The following is a 17,500-nucleotide window of genomic DNA, read 5'->3' on the forward strand; positions in this document are numbered from 1 at the left end:
TTTTTTTTTTTTTGCAAAATGCGTCCGCTCGCATGCATAAATTGCCAAAAGTTCACTGCTTTATTTAATTTTAACAACGAAAGTAATCAAAGAAGACAAAGTGTTTGGATATGTTACAAACGATGAGAAGTATATCGTGTTTTGTATACATGCAAGTAATAATATCTTGAGATAGTACTTAACGTTAAAAGAGGAAACATTGTAATAGTATATAATTGAAAAAGGAAATGGAGATTGACATTCTTATTGCACTTTAAACAAATAAACAAGTTCGATCTATCATTTGACTCTATAATATATTAATGAATTCGCATGAGAAGATAAACATAATGTAAAAAATCTGGACACATATTTGATAAGTAGAAGCAATTTAACGTGTAGACAAAAAATCACTTATAACACATTGTATATAATAAAATGTAATTGAAAAAATTCGTCCATAGGCCATATTAGGCGAGATTGAATTCCTTAAGAGCACTCTGCATAATTGTATCCTTTACGGCACAGAACACAAGCTTGATATTTTCCGTATCTGTTATATGATCCCGATCACAAGCAGCATGCAATTATAACAATCAGATTATTTCCTCGGTTAATTTTTTTTTTCCCCCATAAAGCAAAAAAAAAAAATTAATTCAATATGAAAACTTAATAATAATATTAAATTTACACACCTCTGATAGAAGGATGCAGGCAAGATACACGCTACAGCACACAACATTCCCAAAAGCAATATTACGAGGCATACGTATAAGAGATATACAATGAAAAATATATAATTATATATATATATATATTTTGCCATAACAACTTTTAATGTTTCCTACCTGTGGCACATGTGAAGTGAGAATAAATAATCTTCTCACTATCTGGATTTAGATCGACAAACATCCTTAGAATAAATTCTCTAGCAGCTATGGCGTCTCTTTGTGGGCCTGTGAAATTTACAGCAAGCAAATAGGCTGAAATATTACTTCTACATTTTCGGAAAGCAAAAAGATTTATGGTTAATTAAGGTGACTCAATCATTAGTGATATATTATATATGTAGAATTAATAAATTAGTGAAATAATATTTCTTTTGAATCGTTTTAATATTTAGTTTGAGATTGAGTATAGAATACTGAGATTGAGAATGTGTATGAAAAAGAAAAAAGGGAAAAAAAAAGAAAGAAAAAATCTATTAAAAAATGATAGATTATTTTATATGTCTGTATGGAGAATGTATGTTTATACGATAAGTCTTTTTCTCTTTTTTTTCTCTTTTCTTCTTTTCTTTTCTTTTTTTTTTTTTTTATACCACAGACCTTTTTGCTATAAATATAATCATGAAGTCGTATAAATAATATTTCTCTAAAAAATGAGCTATAACGTTATATATGTACCAAATAGAGATAAAAGAATCCTGTAGAATGCGTAGAAGTTCTTAACGACGATGATATAAATGGTGAATATTCTAGTATTAAATACAATAGTATTACAGAAGAGGGGGAATTTTAATAAAATAATTAAGTTTGCTTAAATCCAATATATATGTGTTCCAAGGGTAGCTTATCTAATTAGTTGCAGCATACGTCAAAGAAGCCTTTCGAAAGCACCAGTAATAAGCTAAATATCTTACATAAAGGTGATAAATACTTTTATATGTCTTAAGTAACTAAGATAAAAAATATATGTATATAAGATGTCTGTAAAAATATATATGTATTTGTATACGTGTTTGTCTATTTGTCTGTCTATGTTGGGTTGTATTGTGTTGTGTATGTGTGTGTCTCGTAATGCGAAATTCTTCGTTCACTGTGGACAAGTGGTTCAAGTCGATGAAAAATTTTGTAGCTCCGGCTCAAAGATACATGTATGCACTTAGAATATTTGATTCTGTATTAATTCTACGTAATACAAATCACGAATGAGATATTAGTTATTAAGTAAAATCAAGACACAGAGGAGAGAGATAGAGATTTTGGTATATATTATTAATATGGAAGAGAGATATAGATAATATAGTGCGCCTTATATATATACATATATATATCTATATATATATATATATATATATATATATATATATATATAGATTCTCTTGTGTCAAAAAGGGGAAAGCTTTATATAACTGCATGTTTTACGATTACTGGGTCAATTGAAAAAATTGCTACGAGAAACTTGCTACAAAACAATTTTTGGCCAGGACAAGTTGTACTTAAACAGACCTGTCGCACACGTGAAGTGAGAGTAGCACATGCGGTCAGGATCAGGATTCGAATTGAGATAGACCTTTAAGATGAATTCCCTGGCTGGTACATCTTGTTGCTTTGGGCCTATACCATAAAACTTATTGATTGTCTAATAAAATGATGTACGCACTCTATGTACCAAGTAATACGTATCAACATATAATATTATAGAGAATTTACTTTTCTTATTTGGCAAATGTCCATACTCATCTCTATCATATAGCATTCCTAGAAACTGTTTCTAAACATATACTAATTTCATCAAATATTTTTTTTGTTGAATTAAAATAAAGAATAATACATATAAAGGTAGGTGGTTACTGTTTTTCTAATACAATTAAAGTATCAAAAGTCCTTGTGTCTTTGACATGGTGTGTAGTATTTCATAACATTCATCGTGTGTGTGTGTGTGTATATGTGTGTGTGTATATATATATATATATATACGTATATATATATATATATATATATATATATATATATGTACTAATAATTTCAGGAGATGAAGAAAATATAAATAACCTGACTTACCATCATATTCAGGAAAATAATCCACCAGATGAGAATACATTATTTTCTCTTCGAGTAGATCTTTTTTATTTAGGAACAAAATAACGGAAGAGTGTTGAAACCAGGGATATGTTATAATTGTTTTGAAGAGCGCCTTACTTTCTTCCATTCGATTCTAGAAAACAAATATATGTATGTATATTTTAAATAAAATTCATTAATCAATAAATATGTATATCTATTATCATAAAATATTTACATATCGTTATCTTTTTTACCTCGTTTTCCGATTCGAATAAAATTTGATCGTATTCACTTAAAGCTACTAAAAATATAATGGAAGTGACGTTCTCAAAACAATGAATCCATTTTCTTCTTTCCGATCTCTGTCCACCTACATCTACCATCCTGCAAAATATCATTAAATAGATTAGAACCACTCTTCGATACTTAAAATGATATATACTGCATTTATGTGTATGTATATATACATATATAAAAAAAAATATATAAAAAAAATTATCTACGTAATCATGTATATGTATAATTCTCATCATAGTAAAACAATCAACACGAATATCGATACAATTTACTAACATACAAGGAACACTGTGCGAAGAGATCATTAAAGATTAGAAAAGAGGCATGCCTGTAGTGTTTGTGTTAAAGGAAAAACATGAATTTATTGAAAATTACAGCATGCATACGAGAGATCCCGCTTAGGTGATGTGCAAAAAGAGAGTACGATTCTTTAATTCAATCTTTTCTTATATTCGATGCATGAGAAAGAAAATGAGAGATTATAGAAGAAAAAAAAAATTCAACCAATCAAGGGAATTAGCAAAATGCACAGAAGAAAAGAAAAAAGAATATTCTTTATTGAATCGTGCTGACTCGTATACATCATATATAACGAATATAGAAGCAACGATCTCTCTGTACATTTTTAAAAAGAACACTGAACGCACAACACAAAACAGCCATATTGCGAGCTAATATTATATAGCGCTTACTACACATTTTCTTTTCTTTTTTTTTTTTTTTTTGAAACTCGTACTTTGTAGATTGATTTTATCCCTTTGCTGTAAAATATATCACAATGAAATGGAAAAACAAAAGATCTTGAAGAAATAAATGAAAAAATAAAAAGTTAAATAGGTATAAAAATATTCTGTGAACAGTTCTGAAAAAAAAAAATAACAAAAAAAAAGAAAAAGAAAAATGTAACCCATAACAACGTGTGTGTGTGTGTAATACCTGAGTCAAAAATTAAAAAAAAAAAAAAGAATCCTTTTTAAATAAATGTGTATATAAAAATATCAGAATTGTGTAATATATATATAATATATATATATTTTTTAATATATATATTATATATACAAATATATACATACATACATATATATATATGTATAAAATACATACGTATGTAATACAACATACGTACGTACACACGCATACATATACATACATATATATACACATATACTGTAAAATACTTTGTACTAATTATAAATTAGAATAAAATAAATAAAAAAATATTAAATAAAAAATATTATATACATATATATTTTGCGTTAGTACCTAAATATGATGGAGTCCAGATCAAATGGATATTCTATAATGCCGGTAGTGGGAGCTCGAGCCCGAAGAATATCTTGCTCGGTAGGAAGAAAATCAGGCTTTTCAATACGTTCTAGGTCACTAAGATAACTGTAAAAACAAACGAAGCAACAGTCTGACACAGTGCATGCCATGCAAATATACATACATACATATATATATATACATATATATATAAATATACATACATACATACATATATATATATATAAAACAATAAAAATAAAAATAAAAAAGAATGTAACAATAAGAGAGGAAGAAAAAAAAAACCATCGTCGAATAACAATTTACTAACAACTTATTTTGTATTATAATAATAATAATTATTATTATTATTATTATTATCATCATCATTATTATTATTATTATCCTTGTCAAATTCGTCCTGCAAGTAGAAAAGAAAAAGAACAAGAAGAAGAAGAAGAAGAAAGGAAAAAAAAAGAGAGAAATCCTCGAACGTGATTGGACGGTTCCTGAAGTAAGAGAAAAAAATAAAAAAATAAATAAATAGGAAAAATAAATTGTCCCACCTTATCCTAACAACCCTAATAAAAATAGACCGAGACGATAACGCAAATATTGCTATTAAAAATGAATAATGAGGGAGATGTAGAAAGGGCTGTGGGTATGTTGCTATTGGATAAAAAAGAAAAGAGGGAGAAAACCAAAAAGAAAGAAAGAGAGAGAGAGAGAGAGAGAACGAGAGAGAAAGAAAGACACAGACAAACAGAAAAACAGAAAGAAAATGAGATAGAACTATTCAACGAATTACGAGTCCCATGGTGTAGTGGTGTATAAAGTTGCACGATTAGTAAAGTTGCAAAATGGATGCAGACACAATGCAGAGAGAGAGAGAGAGAGAGAGAGTGAGATAGAGGAAGGGTATAAGATAGAGAGAGAGAGAGAGACAGAGAGAGAGAGAGAGAGAGAGAGAGATGGATGAATAGTAGGATTGTAGAGCGAGAGAGATAGACAGAGTATGTATATGTGTATGTGTGTGTGTGTGAGAGAGAGAGAGAGAGAGAGAGAATAAGACAGCAAATAGTTGGCAGGCACACAGGCAGCTTCATCCTTTCGTCGCACAACGAGAGACATACCTAAATCGGATCTCTTCCAAGTCAAAAGGATACTCAATTATACCGGTAGTAGGTACTCTCACACGAAGTATGTCCTGTTCTGTAGGGAGATAGTTTGGCGCCGCAACTCGATCTATCTCCATTAGGTAACTGAAACATCGTGTTCTCAATACCTAATGCCGTGTGGAGAGGAGAGAGCGATCGTCCAAAAAAAGGAGAAAGAGAGAGAGAGAGAGAGAACAAATGGGTGTAATAGAAAAAGTAAATAAGTAAATAATATTAATGGAAAATTTTTAATCGAGAAAAAAAAAGAAACGAAGAACGAAATTTAAAAAAAAAAAGACAGATAGATAGATAGATCGATAGATAGATAAGATTATTAATCGTGCTGTGCGACGGAACGATTATCGATCGATCGATCGATCGAGACAGACAGAGACAGAGAGAAAGAGAGAAAGAGAGAAATTACAAATTTTTGGGACCTTATTTTTTCTTATGTATATACGTATAAATATATATTTATACGGTTGTTATTAATACGGTTTTATGATAAGACATCTTCCTTGATATACCTAAGAATGAGAAAAAAGAAACAAAAGAATAATTAACGAGGAAACACTTTTCTTGTCAAAGATTTGATAATTAACCTGCAAAACGTCTCAACTTGAATCGCACGAGGAAGAGAGAGAGGGAGGAGGGAAGGAGAGAGAGAGAGAGAGAGAGAGAGAGAGAGAGAGAGAGAGAGAGAGAGAGAGAGAGAGAGAGAGAGAGAGAGAGAGAGTAGGGATAATGATCGACTTTAATTCTCATTTCTGCCGCTACAATTTAAAATGGCGTGCCTGTCCACGCGGCAGAACGTAATACACACCTCATACACTACGCGCGCACGTGTATGTGTGTACACTATTATATATGTATATATAAAAAAGTTTAAAATCGGTAATTGTATCATTTGAAAATAATAACAATTATTACTATTATTATTATTATTATTATTATTATTGTTATTGTTGTTGTTACCAAATTTTATAATAACAATAAAAAAGAATGTAAAGAATGATATATACAATATATACATCGTAGTTATATTATAGTTAATTATCATCGCTTGGAAATAATAATAATAATAATTATTATTATCGAGTTTTATAAGAATAAAAAAGACTTTAAAGAATGATGAATTTACGATCGTGTATATGTGTGTGCGCATTAATGAATGATTCGAATCGAAATAATGAATTAAATGTCGGGTGATAATAGTTACCGATCGAGTAGGCCGCCATTTTTTTTTAATTCCTTTTTTATTCATCTATTAAGTAATCATCATTTTCTCTTTCCTTTCCCTTTCTTTCATACTTCTTTTCTTTCTCCCTCCTTTATTAAATTGAACAGCGGACTTTCTTTTCCTTTTTATTTTTACTTACGATTTCATCATGGATTCAAACGTAATTCGAATACAAACTACTACCTGAGAATGAGAGAGAGAGAGAGAGAGAGAGAGAGAGAGAGAGAGAGAGAGAGAGAGAGAGAGAGAGAGAGAGAGAGAGAGAGAGAGAGAGAAGAGATAGGAAAGAAAATGGAAGAAGTTGAGGACTTCGGATGATGATTTTTGTTGTTTTTTAAAGAGAGAAAAAAAAAGAAAAACCAAAAAAGAACAAAGATACCCACTACTTAGCAGAGTCTGTTAGTTGATACTCTCGTCTGCGATCATAACACTCTTGGATTCCGGCGTCTGCCCATAAGTCCTTGATCGCTTCAACATATGGACTTTCGAATGTCGTGACCGTCTCAAAGTCGACTGCTCTCACAAGTTCCGCTTTTTCCTGGATTAAAAAAATAAAAAAATAAAAAAATAAAAAATAAAAAAAACAATAAAGGAAGATGAGAAAATAGACGACGATAATATGAGATACACGATATATACACATACCACCTACACGTATTATATATATATATATATACGCGAGCATGTGTGTGTGTGTAATTAATATAAATTTAGATTAGAAAATGAGAGAAATGTTTCGAGGTTAGGTTAATCGAATGTGCATGTGTGTTAATTATATATGTAACGAATGCAAATTTGGTTAGAATGAGATAATTTTTGAAGTTATATCAATCTAGATTTTTGGATATTAATTATATTATATCGGATTGTTATTAAATTTAGTAGATGATTAGACAAAATTATAATTATTATATATATACATATATATATATATATATACATACGTACGTATGTATGTACGGATATATACTATATAATTTGAAGTATATTAAGAGAAATGTCGAAAGTTATAAGTTTGATCGATTGTCAGAGATAATAATACTAACTATATTCGATGATTCCGCGTACTCGATCTTGAGTAGTTCCATCGCTCGTATCATCGACTGCATCGCCATGAATATGTTTTGGTAGACCAGCTTGATGAATCCTCTTTTATCTTCGTCCGAGTAACCGGAGCCGTGAATAATTCTCATCTGTTTGATGAACGTGGATTTTCCCGATTCACCAGTACCTACGACATTTTCAAAAGAAAAAGAAATAAATAAATAAATGAATGAATGAATGAATGAATGGATAGATGAATGAAGGAACGAATGAACGAACGAACGAACGAACGAACGAATAAATGAAATAATGAATAAATAGATAAAACGAAAAAGAGATTAAATTATTGTATAGTGGTACGATATGTACAAATATAAAAAAAAAAAAATATTTGAAATTAAAATCCGAGTACATATTATACGAGATTAAATTAATTCTGTTTTTTTTTCTTTTCTTCTCCCCTTAATTATCATCCATCTTTTTTTTTTTTTTTAATCGTTACTATCATTACTTTTTTCTGTTATTTTTGTGTTTGTTAATCGTCGTCGAATTTTTATTATTATTGTTGTTATTATTATTATTATTAATACTTTTTTTACTCCCTTCCTTTTCTTTTTCTTTTTTATCTTATCTTATCTCACAAATACACTTGCAACCGATTGATCTTAATTAATAGATGAATTTATGACTCCTATTCATACGCACCATAAAGCAAGCGTCGCTAATGGACCTGTACATACATACGCATACACGCACAAACACACATACGTATAATCTTTTTCTCTGTTCATTGGAGTAAGAGAATAGATTATTATCGATGATCATCTAGTTACATACACATACATCTATGTGTTTAACGCGTATACGTGTACGTATTGATACAATTAAATATATCTATATAAAAAATCGTTCTAAATCCTTGGAAAATCTTATTCAAGTATATTCAATCTATAAAAGTATTCTTGGTATACTTATCTTCGATTAAAATAGAATTTCTTTTTTATTAAATCGATTTTATATAAATCTGATAATAATAATAATAAGAAGAAGAAGAAGAAGAAAATCATTTCAGATAATTTTTAATAAATAATAAAGTATAATCAGATATAAGAAATGAATTTTCCGATTTCGTCGTTCTGTTTCACCGATGTAAATTTTTATTTTTATTATTTTTTTTCTCTTTTTTTTTTTTTTTTTAAATAATAAAAGTAATAAAAGTAAATATAGACACACACACACAAAATAATTAATCTCCTCATAAAATCGTTGTTCATGTTTTACCGACGGAAATGCGAGTAAACGAAACTTATAAACGCTCGAAATAATGTCAAGTGCAAAATTGAGTAGCAGCCATCATCGGTGGAAAATGGAGGTTGGAGGGTGAAGGCTGAAGGGTGAAGGGGCAGGGATAAGGGTGGTGACCCCAATTACAATAGTCATCGCATTAAGAAAGGCTAGCAATACTCCAGGAAAATGACTTTTGTAAGAGTCTTCTCTTTGAAGTTCAACACAATGGCGGCGACCTGATATGCCAGCAGCCATGTCGAATGTATAGAAAAAAAGAAAAGATTTAAAAAAATAAATAAATAATAATAAAAAGGAAAGAGGAAAAAAAAACGAAACACGATTAAAATCTCCTAGACTAATCCCTAAAAATTTCTAAATGATTTTAAAAGTCAATTACATTTTTTTTTTTTTTTTCGAGAACTTTTTATAGTTTGTAAATTGTAGTTATAGGTTCTGTAGTTTCTTTTTAATATGAAAAAAAAAAAAAGAAAAGAAAATTGATCTAAAAGATCTCTCTAAAAAGAGCAAATTTTTTTAAATCGTTTCGTAACTTTTGGTCCCACCCTGGCATACACATATTACTCGCTTATACACACATCAATATGTAAGATCAGGATTAGATTTCTTAGAAAATTTCTTGGCACGCGTGTCTTCGACTTCGAATGAATGAAAATAAAGTAACCGATGAGACTTTACTTTTGTTAATCACTGGTATTTATAGTAATAGCGTATAAAAGTTTACTCCAAGAAAAGGGGTTAAGAGGAAAAGAGCGAGGTGTTCTCGGTAAACACGCGACTAACATGACGAATGCGGCTTCTACAAGGTGGGTCAAAAAAGAAGAAAAAAAAAAGAAAAAAAAACCCCATTCATAGATAGAGAAAAAAATATTAATGTTTACTTGTCATGTAAATGTATGTGACAAAATAAAAAAGAAATTAGAAGTAAAAATTGTAAATATTTTTTTCAGCTAACTTATTTATAAAAATTGACATATGAATAATTATATATGTATATATATATATATATGTAGGTATATATTTTTTTAATTCATTAAATTTTTTATTTAATTAGTAATTTTTCTTTCGTGCAATTACATGGAGAATTTATATCATAAACATATATATATATATATATGTATGTATGCATATTATACAGTCGAATGAATTTAATTTTGAAAAAATTGTCATAGAAAATTGTCACGACCACACTTTAGATAATATCATGGCGCTCGAGCTCAAAGAGAGCGACATCAAATTAAAAGCTAGTCGTATAATTATCGTTGCTCCGATCAAGTACATACATATACATTACTACTAAGTGAATCATATACATACATACATATGTACGTGCATCATTAAGTTATATCGCTGACGCTCTTAAAGCACGAACAGAGAACATGTTTGGAATTAGAATTTCTTGGAAACAAATCTTAACTTTAAAATTCTCTTTTTCCTTTCTTTTTTAATAATAATAATATTATTATTAATAATACTAATAATAATAATATTATTATTATTATTAAAAAAGATAATTTAAAAAGTTGACAAATATTTTTTTTCCGAATATTTTTATCTATTTTCTTTTTTTTTATATTCTTTTTTCTATTTACTTACTTTTTTCTGCTTTTTCTTTCCTTTTTTTTTTTACAATAAAACAGAGATGAAAACCAAGCACACCATTCTAATATTCTATTATAATTTCAAATGCAATTGAAATACCCGTAAGAAAATCTCATGGGTCTTCTTAATCTCTCTTTCCATCGCGTGCTCGGTAAAACCGGATTAATATATCTCACATACACACACACACACACATACATACACACATCACGTGTATTCTCGTCCCTGTCGACACATTACGCGTACGAAACATAACTAGTGCCTTCGTTTTATATAGCTACGAACCATGCTACGTTAACGTGAGTAGTAACGATCGTGAATTCGAGATTTCAAAAAGATTTCAAAATTCGTACGAAATCGACGCCATTTTGATAAGTAAACGATTATCGACCAATCGTTTTGAATTACAAGTCACGTGACACTTCTCGATTGAGAGATTGACAAAATAAAATAAAATAAAATAAAATAAAATAAAATAAAATAAAATAAAATAAAAATAGAAAAGACAGAAAAAGAAATTGTTCTCGAAGTATCGTCATTTTCCGCCATTTTCTTGTTTTTTAACAACAATGCACGTAATCAACAAAATTATCTATGGAACAAAACTAAAGAAATATATGATTCTTCACGATAGTGTGTAGATTTTTTTTCCTATCATTTTTTCTTTTTCGTTCTGCAATATAAAAAATACTTCTTCTTTTTTTTTTTTCTTCTTCTTTTATAATACCATCGTACAGAATTTAACAAAGATTATTTGTGCTTAAAATAAATCAGTTTTTTGGTACTTTCTCCGCCATTTTGTTTATCGACGTTATTGTATCGGGCACAATTCATCAAAAACATGAACAATTGGCAAAGAAATTATTATGGACAAAAAAAAAAAGAAAAAACGAATTAAAATAATTTTGAATGGATGGAAAGCACGCATCTTGAGGGTTTACAAGTACACGTCAAAAGTCACGAAGTCGTCAGCACGGTCATCACGCCACTACTGTCACCATCTCTCTCTTTTTTCTCTTTCTCCTTTCCCCTTTCTCTCTCTTTCTCTTTTTCTTTCTACCTACCTATCTCACTTTCTCTCTTACTTTTGCAAAATCATGAATGAAAACGGGCGAACGGCCAGAGTCTGCTTTACGTACGCGTACCATTTAAAAATGTATACGTATATACGTACTTACGTACACACACACATACATGCATGCATACATACAAAAGAGGAAGTCGAAGGAAATTTTGAATGGAAAAAAACACTTCCGGGAATCTGTTTGCATCTCGAATAAAACGAAATCTACCATGACTAAACAAAAATTACGATGATCGGTTGAAGAGATTTTGTTATATAAATCGGTTACGAAATTAATGATTTATGATAAAAACATAAACGGAAGGAGAATAGAAACGGAAAAAAATTGATTTTACGTGCGTGTCATGAAACCTAAGAAAATTACACATCCACCCACCCACACACACATATGAATAATTTATGAATAAAATTTCATAAATTAAAAATATAGAAAAAAAAAAGAGAGAAATTGAGAACCACTGACAATTTCTTCATATATCGTAACGATATTGAAAACATATTTTACATTGTTGTAATCACACAACATTTATATATGCGATATTGAAATAATTGAAAGTAAAGAGAAATGAGAGGTTGAGAACCACTGAAGATTCGTTCTACGAATCGAAATAATTATTGCACGTTATAATTACAGTGTTAAAATATAGAGGGCGTGGTCCGAGAGTCCCTAGACGGAATGAAAAGTTCCTAGGCGACATTACGAAAACGATTGTAAACTCCTTTATTATACTTATCATCAATTTTCTAATCCAATTTCTTTTCCTTTTCTCTTCTTTTCTCATCTTTTCTCAAATCGTAAAACTACGAAAACGTTCGACAAGTACGTAACTACCTTACGTACGATATATATACGTAATCGATTTTTAAAATGATCTAGGAACTTTTCGATGGATAGTACTTGACCACCCCTTCATCCCTCTTCTCTCATCCACCTACCTAGGGGGAATTATTACAGAGACCAACCAACCCTGTTGTCACGTATATATAAATGATTAAAATAAGAGAGAGATTGAGAACCTTCGAAATATTTATTCGTACAATGAATGAACTTAAACGTTAATCATACTGTTAAAATATATAAATGATTGAAATAATTTAAAAGCGAAAGAAAGAGATAGAGATAGATAGATACATAGATAGATAGATAGATAGATAAATAGAGAAAGAGAGAGAGAGAGAGAGAGAAAGGAAAAAAGAGAGAGGGAGAGGGTAGATCGGTTTAAAAATATGGGACACATCATGGCGAGAAGAAGGAAGCGAAAAAGAGAAAGAGAGAGAGAGAAAGAGAGAGGAAGACAGTACAGTGAGAGAGAGAGAGAGAGAGAGAGAGAGAGAGATGACTCACTGGCTTGGTTGGCGGCCACCGCCGAGAGAGATTATTCGAGAGGAAATGCCGGCTTCGACCTTCTAGGCTCTTCTAATAAACGCGAAAAGAGAGGTATCGGAATCTCTCGGAGATATAAATGGTCCATGAGGTAGTAAATGGCGCGGAAAATTACGTTTGAAATTCCCGCGCTATACGCACTTCTCTCTCTCTCTCTCTCTCTCTCTCTCTCTCTCTCTCTCTCTCTCTCTCTCTCTCTGTCTTTTTCTGTCTACGTCTTTCTCTATCATTTTTGTTTTCTATTTACCAGCCAATTTTCAAATTACAGGAATGCCCGAAAGTTTCTATATAGGTCATGAAATTCTTAAGATACTTATAGTTTTACAATCTGAATCATAAAAAAGAAAGAAAGAAAAAAAAAGAAATAAAATTATTCGGATAAAAGTGCGATTGATTTTCTTTGAATTATGTATATATCTTTGGCCCACCCTATATTATTCTCTCTCTATTATTCTCTATTGTTTTTTGTCTCCTATATGTGTATATATATATATATTTACTGCGTTATTAATTTATCTTTTTATGATTTTTTTTATCATCCTTTTTTTGATTTTCTTTTATTATTATTATTGTTATCGCTTTTGTTGTTTATCAGATTTATCTTCAGATTCATTTGACATCGCAAAACGAAAAATAAAATTATTTTTCTATCTTATTCTTTCTCTTAAGGTTAATTTCATTTTTTTTTTTTTTTTTTTATTACCTTCTCTTCTTCTAAATATGGCTACCATTGCTACCCACACAATTATTCGTATGACGTAGGTTAACTCTAAACACCTCTCTTATATGGTATTTTTAATATTCACCATTTTATATATCACCTTAAGCTTACATACATACGTAGGACAAAAACGTTACTACGTTCTTTGAAAAGTTTAAAGAGTCTTCTATCTTGGTGACGAGAGAGAAAAAGAGAGAGAGGGGAGAGAAGTGGTTTCATTAATTCTTTTTTTATGCTACGTGTGTATATATATATATATTCATGGACATTTTTGTGTGACGCCATTTTTAAAATGGTTTCTATAACGGGGAAACCATTTTAATACTCTAATGATTTTAATAGTCGTGTCTCGTGAGATAAGCTGTCTATTATTAAAAAATAAAATAAAATAAAATAAAATAAAATAAAATAAAAATTTCAAGCGTGCACGTATCTCCGTATAGAGATAGGTCGAAAGTACCTAGTATAATCACAAAAAAGAAACACTAAACGAGTTTAAAAATTAATTACTCCATTTCCAAGACGTTTCAGACATTCAATTGAGAAACGTAGTAATATTAACGAGTCGGTTTTGTATCTGAAAGAAGGAGAAAGAGAAAAGAGAAAAGAAAGGGCAAAAAAAAGAAAAGAAAAAACAAACAAACAAAAATTAACCTTAAAAATTAATTAATTTTTAGATATCGCCTAGAAACATTTTCCTAGCCCACGACTAGGAAACTTTTCTATCATGACCGAGTGCAGATAAACTACGGTATTTATCCGAACGATAAGATAGAGAAAAAAACATGAAAAAAAGAAAACAAAAAACAAAAGGGAAAATATCGCAAGAAAATTCATTGCCATTTGCAATATTATTATAAACGTTCGAATGAACGAAGTATATAGATATTTTTTACGAGTACGTAAATACTTGTTACTTTGACGGTAATGTTGCAAACCTTACGTAAAAAAAGAAAAAAGAAAAAAGAGAAGAAACAGGAGGAAGAGAAAGAAGAGAAGGAGGTGAGAAGGAAGAAGAAAAAAGGCGTGAAACGAGTTCGATTTAATGAATGAACGAAGAAGTAAGGAAAGTACGATGAACATTATAACGATGTGGGCGGGGCACGTTCTATCTCTTTCCCTCTTATTCCTTCTCTCTCTCTCTCTTCTTCTCATTGTCCGTCTCTCTCGAGTTCATTAACAAGGAACTATTTAAAAAAGAGTCTTATGAACGTTGTTGAAAGAAAAAAAAAAAAGCAGCAAGAAAAGAAAGAAAAGAAAATCTTCTTTACCGACCGAGAAGCTATTTATCTTTGAAGCTATTACAAAAATTCTCGGTCGAAATGTACAAAAAAAAAAAAAAGAAAAAAAAAGAAAAGAAAAGAAAGAAAGAAAGAAAGAAAGAGGAGGAGAGAGAATTTACTTATGCAATAGGTCAAATGGATCTGAACAAGAAAAAGAAAAAGAAAAGAAAGAAAGAAAGGAAGGAAGAAAGAAAAAGAAAAGAAAAAAGAAAAAGAAAAAGAAAAAAAAAACAACGTTTAAAATTATTGATAGCGATCGAACTGTAAAAAGGGATGAGCTCGTTTTTATCGAAAAGAAAAAATTTCAGAGAGAACAAAAACAAAAAGAAAAGAAAAGAAAAGAAAAAGAGAAAAACAAAAAAAAATAGAGAGAGGGAGAGAGAAAGAGATAGAAAATTAGGTTCTAACCTCAAAGTGGAAGAGGGAGAATAAAAAGCGTTAGTTCGTACGAGGATCGACGAACGAATGGAAGGCTTTCCGGGGTTTTTAGAGTAAAAGAGAGAAAGAAAGAGAAACAGAGAAAGAATAAAAGATAGATAGATAGATAGATAGATAGATAGATAGATAGATAGATAGATAGATAGAATAGATAGAGATAGAGATAGAGATAGACAGAGAAAGAGGTACGTGTAAGCTTCAGGGAAGGTTCACCACCGGGGGTGGTGGTGGGTCGATAGACGACTGCTCGGTACGAGGGTGAGAACGATGAGAGTGAGAGAGAGAGAGAGATAGATAGATAGATAGATAGATAGAGAGAGAGAGAGAGAGAAAGCTTTTGCTTCCCCCAGGCCGAGAGAGCCAGCACTACCGCGCCCCTATATTTCCACTCACCCTCTCTCTCTCTTATTTTCTATCTCACTCTATCTATCTACCTATCTATCCTTTTCTTACACACCTGCATGAAACGGCAAGAAAGAGAGAGAAAAAGAGAGAGGGAGAGAGAGAGGAAGTATACTACCCTTCGATGCCTATTTTCATTTATCGTCGAACTCGCATACATTACTACTACTATTACTACTATTACTACTACTACTACTACTATTACTATTGCTGTTACTAGTGTATGTATTACTACTATTACCATCACCACTACTACTATCACCCTCATCCCCCTTTGCCACCACCCCTTCAGGAGAATCCTATTATCGCGTTTAACGCGTAAGAGGGTACTTCAAGGTCGAAACGAAGCTCCTTTCTTAGGAGACATGTTAACGGAAGAGTCGCTACGTTCTTCTTCGAGATTATACGTACTCACTTACAGTCTTGTTTGTGAAGCGAGAAATAAAAAATGAGTAAATAAAAAAGACAGAGAGAGGAAAAGAGAGTGGAAAAAAAGAGAAAGGTGAGAAAAAAGAAAAGATGGAGAGAAATTTTGTAATCAATTCCTTTTTCTCTTCCTTTTCTTTTCTTTTTTCTTTCTTTCTTTTTTCTCTTTTGTTTTTTGTAACTTTCTAATCAATTCTTTCTTTTTTCGTCTATGCAATGTCTAATAATATACCTTCATTTTAATTATTTATTTATTTTTCTTGATAATGATGATGATAATGAGAGAGAGAAAGAGATTTTGCATCAATGTTGATTGTAGATCAGATCTCTCTCTCTCTCTCTCTCTCTGTGTGTGTGTGTGTATGACTCAAGTATTACTCATCCATGGACTTAGAGTCTACTTTTGTTTACGAAATGATACGTATCGTTTGTAAGTTCGTGATAAGATATATCTATATGTATGTGTGTATACGAGCAAGAGAGAGAGAGAGAGAGAGAGAGAGAGAGAGATTTCTCGCTAGAAACTATTATCTTCGAGATAACTTTGCAAGAATAAATATATGTATGTATATTACTGTTAACAAGCCATAGTTTCGAATTACCCCTTCGCCGTTTCTAACATCTTTTCTAATCGATTAAAAAAAAATAATCTGAAAAGTATCGAACAAGAGAATAATCGATCTGTCGTAAAAAATCACCCGAGTAGAACTTTCGAGCTACCCTATACAAATATCGATGTATTTATCCATTAATTTTCAAAGACGAACGATTCGAATTAATTTTTCCAACGGAATTATCTGGAATTAATTTTTCTAAAAGAAAACTTGCAGTGTCTATCTAATCGTATATATATATATATAAAATAAATATAAAAAGAAAATAAAAATAAAAATAAAAATAAAGAATAAGATCGAAGAAGGCTCGATTCAAATCGAGCAATATTTCGCCGCCATTTGCAAAAGAAAAGCGTGGGATCTTCTTTTTTTTTCGAAGATATATTTCTTTATTTTTTTATTTTTTTATTTTTACTTTGTTTAATTTCCCTCTCTTTTCCTTATTTTCCGCCGTCGTTCCTCTTTTCTA

General features: G+C 30.4%; 1 protein-coding gene across 11 annotated transcripts in view; it reads right to left on the bottom strand.

The window, feature by feature from the left end:
- The window catches only part of LOC127067464 (guanine nucleotide-binding protein G(q) subunit alpha), a 29,139-nt gene that overhangs the window by 4,724 nt on the left and 6,915 nt on the right, over positions 1 to 17,500 (bottom strand). Inside the window, exons 2-10 of one of the 11 annotated variants that reach the window (XM_051002403.1) lie at positions 7,775 to 7,959; positions 7,112 to 7,266; positions 4,329 to 4,457; positions 3,023 to 3,152; positions 2,766 to 2,919; positions 2,211 to 2,318; positions 828 to 935; positions 675 to 705; positions 278 to 532 (exon numbers count right to left, since the gene is read on the bottom strand). In XM_051002403.1, the coding sequence (XP_050858360.1) occupies positions 469 to 532; positions 675 to 705; positions 828 to 935; positions 2,211 to 2,318; positions 2,766 to 2,919; positions 3,023 to 3,152; positions 4,329 to 4,457; positions 7,112 to 7,266; positions 7,775 to 7,959 (1,064 nt within the window). In that variant the 3' untranslated portion in view covers positions 278 to 468. Of the gene's footprint in view, positions 1 to 277; positions 533 to 674; positions 706 to 827; positions 936 to 2,210; positions 2,319 to 2,765; positions 2,920 to 3,022; positions 3,153 to 4,328; positions 4,458 to 5,464; positions 5,594 to 7,111; positions 7,267 to 7,774; positions 7,960 to 17,500 lie in introns of those variants that run through there. The other 10 variants (XM_051002404.1, XM_051002407.1, XM_051002406.1 and 7 more) reach the window with 10 other exon arrangements.

This window comes from Vespula vulgaris, chromosome 11, assembly GCF_905475345.1.
Source record: "Vespula vulgaris chromosome 11, iyVesVulg1.1, whole genome shotgun sequence".
NCBI lineage: Eukaryota > Metazoa > Arthropoda > Insecta > Hymenoptera > Vespidae > Vespula > Vespula vulgaris.